Here is a 13,060-nt window from a genome sequence, read left to right as displayed (position 1 = left end):
AGATGGACACCAGCTTAATGGGTATGGGGTCTCTTGAGGGTGATCAAACGTTCTTGAATTAGATGTGATGGTTGCACAACATGGTGAGCGTAGCCGAATTCACTGGATAGATTTTAAAGTGGGTCAAGCCCTAGCCGGGTAGCTCAGTCGGTTAGAGGACTGTCCCGATACACCAAGGTTGCAGGTTTGATTCCTGGTCAGGGCACATCCAAGAATCAACCAATTGATGCATAAATAAGTAGGAAAATAATTTCATGTTTGTTTCTCTTCTTCTCCCTTCCTCTCTAAAATCAACCAATCAAATAAATAAAAAATTTAAAAAGTGGATCAAATACCCATTTTATGTTTTGTGAGTTTTACTTAAAAAAAGGTAAAGGCAGAGAGAAGAAGAGGGAAGCAGGTAGAGGGAAGGGAAGAGAGAGAAATCTGTGTTGGAGTGGAGTCATATTTGTGTTTTCAGGGTGGGTGGGGGGACAGGAATTGACTAATGTTTAAAGCTGGGAAATGTTCCAACATGAATGTGAATTTCCAGCTCTCCTTGAAAAGTCGAGGATACAGCAACACTGGGCCCAGGCTCCCAGATGGGCAGCTCCTGACTGAAGCTAAAGGGTGAATTTTATTGTGTGTAAATTGCATCCCAATAATCCAGATCTCCCAAAAAATCCACAGAAAAGGAAAGGCTGAGTTAGGTGGTGTTTCAGAACAAATCAAATGTTGAACTTTTTTCTTCTCTTGAAAAAAGCTGAAGTTTTGTGATTCTGAATTCAGAGAGGAAAAGAGAAGCATGATCACCCAAAGAGATAGTAGAGTACGGAGCCCTCTCCTCTTTCTCTTTCTCTCTCTCTCTCTCTCTCTCTCTCTCTCTCTCTCTCTTCACTCTCCTCCTTTTCTTTCTCAGTGGAAGCCTTCAGGCAAAAGAAAACAAAAGCTTTAATAAAATTCAATAAACCAATGCTATACATATAAAAAAAACCTTTGAAGCAGGAAGCAGAGTTGACTGTGCATCTAAAAAATTCAGTTAGTTAACAAGAAAGAAGAAAAGAAGGAAGGAAAGAAGGGAGGAGGGGAGGGATGGAAGGAAGGAGGGAGAGAGGGAGGGAGGGAGGGAAGAAGGAAGGAAGGAAAGAAGGAAGGAAGGAAGGAAGGAAGGAAGGAAGGAAGGAAGGAAGGAAGGAAGGAAGGGAAGAAAGAAGGAATAAATAAAGAAAACTAAAGAAAAAAAGGAAAGAAGAAACCATAAAAAAATAATTCAGTTAGGGCTTGGCTGGCTAGCTCAATTGGATCAAGTATTGTCCCAATATACCAACTTTCTGGGTTTGATCCTTGGTCAGGGCACATACGGGAATCAACCAATGAATGCATAAATAAGTGGGACACAAATCAATGTTTCTCTCTCTCTCCCCCTCCCTTTCCTCTCTCTCTAAAAAGCATTAAAAGAAATAGTATCAAACATTTTAGTTAGAATCAGACTTCCATGGAGCCCAGTTTGGAAACCCTCTTCTGTCTCTTCCGGACACCTCTTGTGAAATCTCTTCCTTCTCCTCGTCTCTTTCCCTGGCTCTACCTTAGGTTTCCCTGCCTCTCTCTCCCACCCTCTTGCCCCTTCCCTGTGCTGCATGGGAAGGGGCCCAGGTGTCCATGCACCCCACCCTCCCTGAGCATTTGTCACTGGGATTGGGATTGGGATTAGAACCCAGCCCCCAGATCACCTTGAGTCATCAGCAGGGGGAGCGAGGGGCTGCTGGCCGGCTTGAAGAGGAAGGAAGACCTGGGGTCAGGGACAGGGTCTTCCCCCCCAGAGCCTTCCTGGGCTCCTTCCCTGCTCCCCTTCCGCCATCTGCCTGTGAAGCTTGATTAAGCCTCATTAGAGTCAGGAAGAGTTTGCTGGGGATTAGAGGGTGCCCCACCCCATGTTTCCTTGTCCCCTTCCCTCAACCAGGAAATTGAATGGGCTGGAACAAAGAGAGTTAAAAGCTGTGTCAGCTGCCGCCTGGGACAGACAGACTGAAGGAGGGGGACAGCAGAAGAAGCAATGACAGCTGGCTGAGAAGCCAGGTGGAGAGTAGGAGCAGTGACCAGCCGCTGATGACAAGACAGGCAGGTAGGCGGACAGACTGATAACAGAGACAGACAAGCTAGAAGGGCAACAAGCCACATGGAGGACCCGGCAGGCAGAGAGCCAAGGTGAGGAGGGGGCAGGCAATCCCAGGTGAGGGGGTGGGAGCAGGAGACTGGGGGAAAGAGGGGAGGGGGGCAAACCCTCCTCCTGAAGCCCATGTGGGAAGGATGAGGGAGGGAGGGGCAGGGTGACCAGGAAAAGGCCATCTCAGAAAAACCTCTGCCTTTTCCCCAGGACCTGGAGGTGGCCCACCATGGGGTCCAACATCTTTTTGCTCCTGTGTGTTACTGGTGAGTTCCCCGTGGAAAAGGAGAGCCTGTCCCTCCCCCATGAGGGGGCCCCCAGGACCCCGTGTCGGCTCTGGCCCAGCCGGGCCATGAGGCGGATGGGGGCTGACTCTGCGCCCCCACTCACCTCCAGCTCCCAGGGTCCTCTCACCGCTCCCTCTGTCTTCTGCTCCATCTCCCCTCTGCCCCTTCTTGTCACTACATCTCTGTCCTCTTTCTCTCTCTGAATCTGCATTTTCCCTCTATCTTTAAGCATCTCTCCCTCTCTCTCTCTCTGTCTTCCTCTCTCTCTTCTTCCCTGTCTCTCTGGTTGTGTCACACTGTGTCTCTTTATAGGCATCACTACGTGTCTCCCTGTGTCTGGCTCTCTGTCGGGGGGGTCTCTGTCTTCCTCTTGCTACTCTTTCTTTCTGTGTCTCTCCATCATTGTATCTCTGTTCCCATCTCTGACCGACCATCTCTGGGGCTCTGACCTTGTCTCTCTGGCTCACACCCTTGTCCGCAGGGCTCAGCCACACGCTCACAGAGAGGACAGAGAAGATTTACAACGGCACGGAGTGTGTCCCTCACTCGCAGCCCTGGCAGGTGGGGCTGTTTGAAGGTGCCAACCTGCGCTGTGGGGGGGTCCTTATTGACCGCAGGTGGGTCCTCACAGCTGCTCACTGCAGTGGCAGGTAAGCCCCTTGTCTGGGTCCCTTCCTGGAGTGGGCAAAACAGGGTGACAGGGAAGAGAGCGCTGGGGGTAGGGGTTCATGGGAGGGTCAAGAAGAAAGGAAATGGTCCTGCCACAAGAGAGTCTGAGGTTAGAGAGGGAGTAGGACTTTTTCAACAATGGGCGTGGGGCAGAGCTGGCTAAGGTGCAGAGGGGTGGAGAGCAGGTAAGGGTCCTGGGACCTGCCCACCCACCTCCTCCCACTCCTTCCAGTCCCAGTTCTTCCCTCTGTGTCATCTGTCACCAAACTCTGTGCAACCTCAGTGGTCCCACCTGTAAAATGATGGGATTGGGCTTTTTGTGTCTGGCACTCCAGATTTTATGTGCAAAGGAAGTTTCAGACACAGAGAGATGGAGAGATTTGGGGACAGGGAGAGACACAAGGAAGACAGAGAGCACTCACTCAGTTGACAGCATGGACAACCCAGGCAGTCGCTTAGGGGATGGGGACAGAGCAGTGAACAAGACTGACAGACGTCCTTACCCCTGAGGGCCTCACCAGCTAAGAGGATCAGAAAAGGATACAAAACGTAGTGGCGTGGGGGGACCTGGGGTGATAGAGATAGAGGCCGAGAGACTGATCACCTTAGACAGAGAAGGAAAGCAAATGGGTGAGGGACCAAGATGACAGACAATGGGCGTGGGGCAGAGCTGGCTAAGGTGCAGAGGGGTGGAGAGCAGGGAAGGGCAGGAGAGCCTGGGAGCCCGGGGGGAGCCCGCCCGCTGAGCCAACATAACCTCCAGCAGGTACTGGGTGCGCCTGGGGGAACACAGCCTCAGCCGTCTGGACTGGACGGAACAGATCCGGCGCAGTGGCTTCTCCGTGACCCACCCCAACTACCAGGGAGGCGTGGGGAACCATGACCACGATCTGCGGCTCCTGAGACTGGGCACCCCCGTCCGCCTGACCCGCAGTGTCCAGCCCCTGGCCCTGCCCACTGCCTGTGCAGAGGCTGGCACTGAGTGCCACATCTCGGGCTGGGGCACCACCAACCGCCCATGGAGTAAGGGGGCCCTGGGATTGGGGTCAGGATGGGCAAAAGTCTGGTTATACAGCGAGAAGTCAGGAGTCATGCCATTTCAGAGAAAGGATGGGTAAATGGTCAAACATCAGGATTGTAGTTTGCGGTCACAGTGGGTCAGGTCTGTGGAGTCAGTGCGGTTAGGAATTGAGTATGGAGTGAGAAGTCATGGACCAGCAATGTGGTTAGAAGTCAGAGAGCTGTCAGGCGTCATTAGACTGGAGAAAAAGGCATATATAAATAGGATCACGGGGCCATGGGTCATGGACTCTGTTGGTCCACAAAGAGGTCATTGAAGAGTTGAGGTCATGAGGTCCACATGTTGCAAAAGCTGACCACAATCTACAAACGAAAATTAGGGATCATTGGTCTGAGATTGGAAGCCATAGAGTATGGGGTGTGCAGCCATGGAATCAGGGTTCAAATAAACCAAGATCGGAGGTCACTTTAAAGTATGGACCAAAGGAGTCTGACCTGTGGTGGCGCAGTGGATAAAGCATTGACCTGGAATGCTGAGGTTGCTGGTTCAAACCCCTAGGCTCGCCTGGTTAGAGCATATACAGAGAAGTGACTACTGTGAATTGATGCTTCCTGCTCCTCCCTTTTCTTTCTCTTTCTCTCCTCTTTCTAAAAATCAATAAATAAAATCTTTTTTAAAAAGTTAAAGAAAAGTATGAAGCTATGGTTTAGAGAATGCAGAACTAGGGTTGGAACTTGAGGTGACGACAGAGAGAGAAGATACGAGATCAAGAGGCAATGATAGGATGGAAGGTTGAAAGTCACAGAGTTGAGACTGAAGGAGGGGTCAGGGGTAGATTCACTGTATCTGAGGTTGGAGGGACAAGGAGGCTCTAGAGTTATGGCACTCCAAGTCAGAGGTTAAAGGTCAGGGGACTGGGCCAATGGACTGGGGTGAAAGCAAGTCACAAATCTAAAATTTGGAGGTTTGAAGATTATAGTGGGGGTCACACAGAGCGGATGAAGCCCAGACTTGGAATGAGCTTCCTTGAGAGGAGGGATTGGGCCCCAAAGTGAGGAGCCATGGGGGAGGAACCTGCAACATCCATCTTCCACCCCCAGATCCATTCCCAGACCTGCTCCAGTGCCTCAACATCTCCATTGTCTCCAGTGCCGCCTGCCAAGCCGTGTTCCCCGGGAGAATCACAGACAATATGGTGTGTGCGGGCGGCCTCCCGGGAAAGGATGCCTGCCAGGTGAGTGGGTGCAGGCAATGTGTCCTCACCTGGGACAGGAAGTGGAGGACAGAGACGGGAGGGGGAGGGGAATGAAGAGGAGGGTGAGTCAGGGGAAGGAAGGTAGAGGAGAAAGATGAGGTCAGAAAGAACGGGAGGCACAGAATAAGGGAGGGAGACAGAACAAGAAGAGCCAGGGAATGGAAGACAGAGAGAGGGAGGGTGGGTGGAGAGAGGAGAGGGAAATGGGGAGGGCAAAAAAAACAGCCTGTAAGGGGAGCTCAGGCAGGTGACTGACTGCCTCTCCTGGCCTCAGTCCTTCTCATACCATCCTCCAGCTGATGCAACCCCAGGTGAGAGTTTCCAGCATGCAGCCGGGAAAGGGGGTTGAATAGCTCTCTCATCCCCAAAATTGTTACCTCGCCCTGTCCTCTTGGGTCCTCCAGAGAGGAGGTCTGCCCCGCCCGACTAGCAAGGCCCCAGCCATCAGAATTCTCATGAAGTACCGCCCTCCTTTGCTGGGATTGGTTATTGGTGCCCATGTTCTCTTCCCTCATTGGTCAGGGGTTCAGCCACTGTCCTTAAGGAAACTCTCTACCCTTTATAGAGTTCCACCCTCCCCTCCCTGGGATTGGTCATTGGTGATGGTGCTCTCTGCCTTCATTTGTCAGAGCCCCAGTCATTGTCTTTGAAGAAACTCTACTCTTTGTGAAGTCCTGCCCTCTTTCCCTGGGTCTGGCCTCTAGGAACCTTGTGTTCTTCTCTACTGTTCCGTCATTGATGCTGTCCTAACAGAACCTGGCTGTGCTCTTTCTCTGATGACCAGACTTGGAGCCACTGTCCTCAAGGCCCAGAAATGGGTTGGGGAGAGAAAAATTGGAAAAGGACTTCTCCCATCTTCAGGCCATGTTCATTTCTCCTTTTCCTTCTAGGGTGACTCTGGTGGCCCCTTGGTGTGTGGAGGAGTCCTTCAGGGGCTGGTGTCCTGGGGGTCCGTGGGACCTTGTGGGCAAAGTGGCATCCCAGGAGTCTACACCAAAATTTGCAAATATGTGGGCTGGATCCGGAGGGTCATAAAGAACAACTGACCTGCTCCTTCTACCTCCAACTCTCAGCTTGGGGGCCACTCTGACCCTCAGAGCTCCAATACTTCCTCCATCATCAACTCCAGCTCTCACTCTTCTTGGTTTGGGGATCTTCTCTTCAGAACTCCAACTCCAACCAGCCCTTCTAAGACCCATGGTTCAGGGAGGAGGGAATATGTGACTATTTGGAATAAATATAACTCGAGAAGGGGTAATGTCTGTCTGTTTGGTTGAGAGTGGAATGAGAGTTCATCGGTTTCATTACTCACAGGTGGATAGATAGAGATCAGAGAAGATGAGAGTTTTCTTTCAGGGTCAACTTCAGAGAGGAGCAGAGTAGAAAAGTTAGTTTAAAAAAAAAGTTACTTATAACAATAAAAAGAAGGGCTATTTTTCTCCACCTGACACGACAGGAACAGTAACCCACCACTTAAAATCTTTCCAAAGGCCCATAAGTACCCGAAGGGGGAAAAATACTGGCTGCAATATACCAAATGACAACTGTGAAATCAAAATTCATGACCATTTAATTAAATGTCTATAAAATGTCTGCACCACCTCTCCAGGAGGTGGAAAGAGAATTTCTCTGCAATAAATGGAAAGGGGAATTTGAGGTGTGATCACGACAGCTGTAGAAACATTTGCTGAGTGCTTACTATTCGTGGCTCTCCTGAAGTCCTCATCCCAACCCCCCAAGGCAGGGCTGTCACCCCCATGTCACAGATGAAGAAACTGAGCCTCACTGGGGTGGAGTCCCTCATCCCACGTCACCGTGCTGGGAAGAGGCATAGCTGAAGTTTGGGGCCAGGGCCGGCTGCTGTGAGAACCCAGGCCTACCCGGCAGTCCTGCTCTGCATCTGGTTAAGGGAGAGAAGAGGGCAAGACAGGGAGATCTAACCGATAACAAGCCAGGGGAAGTCAGGATTGTCACTCGAGTTTGCAGATGAGGAAATTGATGTGGCTTAGATTTGGGAAGTCATCGGACCCAGGTCACATAACAAGTAAGTGCCATGGCTGGACTTCAAGGGCCCTGGTGTTACTGGAGGACTGGGAGGTGGAAGAGAGGAGCAGAAGGCAGGGTGGGCAGAGGAGCTCTGGTTTCCCATTCTTGGGCCTTTACTCCCACAGGCCCTAGCCTGCCTCCCCCACCCTCCTGTCCTGCCCCTTCGCCTGGCAGCAGCCCCACCTCTGTGAGGCCCCAGTTCCCCCCTCCTTGGAATGGAGAAGGGAGGGGCCAAAAAGAGGCCAGGGGCCCACCTGGGCTTGGGCTATGTGGAGGGAGAGGCAGGCACAAGAGGTGATCAGGTAGAAAAACAGGGGTTTAGACACAGGGAGAGAGACAGATAGACAGATAAAAAGAGGGAGACAGGGACACAGAGACAAAGCATAAGAGGAGACCTGCAGCTACAGTCTGGGAGATAAAAACAGAGAGACAGACAGAAAGGCACAGAGTCACAGAGACACAGAAAAATGACATGCATGCAGAATTACAAAGAGGCGGTGAATGATAGATGAAGAGAGAGATTCAGAGAGACAGGGCAGGATGTAGACAGATAAACAACAGGAGAAACTGAAAGACTCTGAGAGGAGAGGGGCTTGGAGAGGAGACAGGCAGGCAGCAGCGTCTTTGAGGCCCAGGGCTCATCTGGGGAGGGCCCCCACACACACCCCGCCCCCAGGGCGATAAGGCAGGGCTGGGAGGCCCCGTCATCCTGGGCCACCCCACTCCCTCCTGCCTGCCTGGTGCCTCACGCTCCCTGCTCTGACCCAGCTTGCCGCAGCTGCCACCACCATTGTGGGCTCCCGGAGCCCCAGCCCCAGAGCCCGTGAGTCTGGGAGGGAAGGGAAGGTCCCCCTCCAGGACCAGACAGAGAGCACCAGGTGTCCTGGGTCTCGGCACCCTTTCTTCCTCTGCTCTGTCCTTCTAGGCTTGGGTGGGAGCTCTCTGTCTCTCTCTGCCTCTCCAACCGGCTGTCCCCAATCTCAGTGACCTCCAATCCTCCGCTTCTGTCACTGAGTCTAGCCCTCCACCTCCACTCCTGCTGCCCAGGGCAGATGAGGGCACTGAGCCTTCCAGCCCTGCCCAGCTCTGTCCAGCTGTCCTTCCAAGGGGCAGAGGTTCAGCAGGGCGGGATCCAGGACTCCATCCCAAGCTGAGCCCCCTCTGCTCCCCGGGGAGCCTGTGACGGGCCCATATCACCCTGGCTGGTTGTTGCTGAATGGTGCTAGTTTCCTTTCTCATCCTGCCCCAAGCTGCTGGGGCCTGGCCAGGTTTCAGGGGGGCAAGGAGAAAAACATCCTCCAAAACAAACCTCAGAGAGTCAGCAGTTGACTTAAAACAGGGCCAACCCACCACCTGCTCCAGGCCCAGCCTCTCCTAGCCAACTCCACATCCTCCTTGGATACCAGAAGTTTCTAGCCGAGATCAGGTCCATACAAGGACACCCTTCATACCAAAGATTCATCTCCAGATTTTGGAGGTTGGGGTGATGTGAGAACGAGGGGGTTCTTCAAGCCCGGTTGTTTCCCCCTGGGGACAGTCAGCACAGGCCAGGGAGAGTGGAGAGGGCATGGATCAGCTGGCCATCTCCCCACAAAGTGATTTGGCCCCTTGTACTTCCTTGTTCCCAGAAGAAGCTGGGGCCTGCCCTCCCCCACTCCAGGCTATGACGATTCTGCGATTAATCATGCTTGCTCTGGTGACAGGTACGGTGGGTCATGGGGAAAGGCATGGGCCTCCTTCTCCAATCTCTAAAACCCCCTCACCCTCTGTGTCTGGACACGGACAGGGCCAATATTCCAAATCTAGAATAACCCAAAAGGCATCTGAATGGATGTATGAGCCATAATGAGGTCCTAGAGGCCCTTTGCTGTAGCAGGTATCACCCCTTCAGGTGCGGGAATGGGGAGAGAGTCCAAGGAGAGGGGCCACGGTAGGTGGCCTGCCGGCCTGGAGGACATTCAAGGAGCTCCAGTCAGTGGCTACTGGCCAACCGCTAAGGAAGGAGCTCAGCCATTGGACTTGCGGCCCGTCCTCGCAGTGCGTCCAGGCGGGACAACAGGCCCGGGCGCAGACACCACCCTCCCTCTCTCCTGGGAGCCCTCGCGTGCCTGAGCCCGCTCTTTTGCTCTCACCCCCTCCAGGGCATGTAGGGGGAGAGACCAGGATCATCCAGGGGCACGAGTGCCGTCCTCATTCCATGCCCTGGCAGGTGGCCCTGTTCCAGAAGACGCGGCTGCTCTGCGGAGCCACCCTCATCGCCCCCAAGTGGCTGCTGACAGCCGCCCACTGCCGCAAGCCGTGGGTGCGGGGGCTGGGGCGGGCCGGGAGGGGGCTGGAGATGGAGGGATGGGAGGAGAGGGGCCGAGGGGCGGGGAGAGTGTGCACAGGGTGAGGAGAGTCAGGCTCAAGGTGCGCACAGGAGTGGGGTGGCGCTAGCATCGATAGTGGGGCCCACTTGGGACGGAGGGGAGGGAGGGACGCTGTTGGGCCTGAGGCTGGGCGCTGGGCGGGGATACAGTCTGGAAGAGGGCTTCGGACAGGAGTGAGGTTGCAAGCGAACGTGTGGCCCCTCAGCCCCCTCGGGTGCATCTGTGTCTCCCGGACCCCACACCCCATGCCTCTCTCCCCATCTTCCGCCTTTCCCGACCCTCCCAGCTCTGACCACCGTCTCTCCCACCTCAGCCGATACGTAGCCCGCCTGGGGGAGCACAGCCTTCAGTGTCCCGACAGCCATGAGCAGATCCGAATCGCCACGGAGTCTTTCCCCCACCCAGACTTCAACAACAGCCTCCCCAACAAAGACCACCGCAATGACATCATGCTGGTGAAGATGGCGGTGCCAGCCTTCATCACCTGGGCCGTGCGACCCCTCACCCTGTCCAGACACTGTGTCGCTCCTGGCACCCGCTGCACCATTTCCGGCTGGGGCTCCACGTCCAGCCCCCAGTGTAGGCGCCCCGCGGGGGAACGTGCTGGGGGTAGCGTGGTCGTGGTTGTGGAAGGCCATGGGAAGCCAAATGAGTCACAGTGATAAAAGAGAGGATGTCGGTGGTGGGACCAGGTGGCAGGAAGAGTGAGGGCTGGTGTGCTGGTGGGGGGCTGGGGTGAGGCCGTAGAGACAGAAGTCTGGGCCTCGGAGTCAGACAGTTAGGATGTGCAGCCCCAGGTCCACAACCTGCCGTTGCAGGACCTCGGGCAGGAGGCTTCACCTCTCTCAACCTTGGTTTTCTTCTCTATAAAACAAGAATAACCACACCCACCTACCAGGGCCGGATTAGAGATATGTATATAGGGCAACGAAGAATTTACTCGATAGCTATTGCGACAAGCAGAGGGAGAGAGGAGTTGGCTGTAAGCAAGCGAGCAAGCAAGCGCAGGGACGGGCTTCAGAGCAAGGTCCCAGGCGCTGGGTGCAGAGGGAGAGCCCAGCAGTGTGGGAAAGTGAGCCAGGAGGCTCGTTTCCCACATCCTGCCGTTTCCACAGTGCGCCTGCCTAATACCTTGCGGTGTGCGAACATCACCATCATGGATCACAGGGAGTGTGAGAACGCGTACCCCAGAAACATCACAGACACCATGGTGTGTGCCAGTGTTCAGGAAGAGGGCAAGGACTCATGCCAGGTCAGAGGGCAGGGCCTACGTCTCCAACCTCCAGTGTCTCCATCTCTATCCACACACTCATCCCGACTCTAACCCTCTCGGCCCCCTGCCATCCCAAATCCATTTTCACACTTGGTTTCCATTCCTAACTAATGCCATCCTTATTTCTACCCTAACCAGCCTGAAATCCATTTTCAATCCTAACTCCATCTTTGTTCCTACCCATAACCCCAGCCTCATCCTCGAGCCCCTCTTCAATCTCCACCACACTTCCAACACCATCCCCACCTCCTCCCAGAACACCGCACCGGACACCTTCCCCTCTCCCTTAGCCTCCTGTCCTCTCTGATTGGGTATCTCTCCCCATCCCCAGGGTGACTCTGGAGGTCCTCTGGTCTGTAACGGGTCTCTTCAAGGCATTATCTCGTGGGGTCAGGACCCCTGTGCTGTCACCAGGAAACCTGGTGTCTACACGAAGGTCTGCAAATACATGGACTGGATCCAGGAGACAATGAAGACCAACTAGCCGGGACCAGCTCACCGCCCTCACCAGCACCCCATCCTTGCGCGGTGATACGGTTCCTGTTTGTTATTGAGCTGAGCCAGGACAACTTTATATGTTTTCTTGGGGCCTCCAGAGAGATACTGGAGCTCAACAAGGAACTCGGGTTTCAAATCCAGCCTGTTAGTAATTTGTGACTCGGGGTGATTATTAACAGCTGTTTGGTTCACTATTGTATTATCCCCAGCCCCAAAGACAGTACTGGCACAAGATTTCAATAAACAAATGAATTCTGAATGCTTACCATGTGCCAGATCCTGGCCCAAGGGCTTTGAAATGTATCAATGAGCCCTAGCAGGGTGGCTCAGTGGATAGAGCATCATGCCAGCGTGCCGAGGTCATGGATTTGATCCCCGGTCAGGGCACATAGAAGAAGCAACCAAAATGCCCAACTAAGTGGAACAACGAGATGATACTTCTCTCTCTTTCTCCCTTCCCCTCTCCCTGCCCCACTGGCTAAAGTCAAAGGAAAAAATGTATCAATGTATTCAGTTAGAACAGGGGTAGTCAACCTTTTTATACCTACTGCCCACTTTTGTATCTGTTAGTAGTAAAATTTTCTAACCGCCCACGGGTTCCACAGTAATGGTGATTTATAAAGTAGGGAAGTAACTTTACTTTATAAAATTTATAAAGCAGAGTTACAGCAAGTTAAAGCATATGATAATTACTTACCAAGTACTTTATGATGGATTTTTGCTAAGTTTGGCCGAATAAATCTTTATAAAACAACTTACTATAGTTAATATCTTTTTATTTATACTTTGGTTGCTCCGCTACTGCCCACCATGAAAACTGGAACACCCACTAGTGGGGGTAGGGACCAGGTTGACCACTGAGTTAGAAGGATCAATGAACTTAATCTTCACAAAAGCCTAATGAGGTCAGCGCTATTGTTTTACCTATTTTGCAGATGGGGAAACTAAGGCACAGTGAAATGAAGTCACTTGCTCATGGTCAAACAGCCAGTAAGCAGAAAAGCAAGGAGTTTGAAACAGGGGTGATTCCTTTTCTTTTTAAATTTATTCATTTTTAGAAATAAAGGGAGAGAGAGAGAGAGAGAGAGAGAGATCAATTTGTTGTTCCACTTAGTTATGCATTCATTGGTTGATTCTCACATGTGTTCTGACTGGGGACTGAACCCACAACCTTGGTATATCAGGATGATGCTCCAACCAACTGAGCTACCCAGCCAGGGCCAGGGTGGCGGGGGTGGGGGTCTTCACTATTAAGCAGTACCATCTTGATACTCAGTTTGTCTCCTTACCTGTCAAGTTGTTCATGCAAAAGGTACGCTAGTAGGCAAAATCAATCCGTCCACATACAGAGAACACTGAATGATGGGACCTTTCCGGCCTTCATGATGGGGTGGTTCACTATTGTATTATCCCCAGCCCCAGAGACAGTCCTGGCACAGTCCTGGCATGAGACCCGCACAGGCCAATACTGTAGCCACTAACCACATGTGACTATTTAC

At 52.8% G+C, this 13,060-nt stretch overlaps 1 protein-coding gene across 1 annotated transcript; it reads left to right on the top strand.

Moving 5' to 3' along the window:
* Positions 1-1,975: 1,975 nt before the first annotated feature.
* On the top strand, positions 1,976-11,709 carry LOC136398198 (transmembrane protease serine 9-like). Its single transcript, XM_066372573.1, has 12 exons — positions 1,976-2,184; positions 2,354-2,409; positions 2,912-3,080; positions 3,863-4,122; positions 5,221-5,354; positions 6,266-6,420; positions 8,111-8,244; positions 9,050-9,124; positions 9,563-9,719; positions 10,104-10,369; positions 10,906-11,042; positions 11,395-11,709. Exons 1-12 carry the CDS (start codon positions 2,156-2,158, stop codon positions 11,545-11,547), a joined length of 1,725 nt encoding a protein of 574 aa, XP_066228670.1. The 5' UTR covers positions 1,976-2,155; the 3' UTR covers positions 11,548-11,709.
* Positions 11,710-13,060: the final 1,351 nt, after the last annotated feature.

The sequence above is a fragment of the Saccopteryx leptura genome, chromosome 3 (genome assembly GCF_036850995.1).
Source record: "Saccopteryx leptura isolate mSacLep1 chromosome 3, mSacLep1_pri_phased_curated, whole genome shotgun sequence".
Lineage (NCBI taxonomy): Eukaryota > Metazoa > Chordata > Mammalia > Chiroptera > Emballonuridae > Saccopteryx > Saccopteryx leptura.
This window is presented reverse-complemented; position numbering and strand designations above follow the sequence as displayed.

What these genes read in the sequence shown, in the direction of transcription:
- LOC136398198 (XM_066372573.1), top strand. Translation starts at nt 2,156, where the DNA reads ATGGAGGACCCGGCAGGCAGAGAGCCAAG. An exon ending in CATGCTTGCTCTGGTGACAG is followed by an intron (nt 9,125 to 9,562) that starts GTACGGTGGGTC and finishes CACCCCCTCCAG; the next exon opens with GGCATGTAGGGGGAGAGACC. An exon ending in AGGGCAAGGACTCATGCCAG is followed by an intron (nt 11,043 to 11,394) that starts GTCAGAGGGCAG and finishes CCCCATCCCCAG; the next exon opens with GGTGACTCTGGAGGTCCTCT.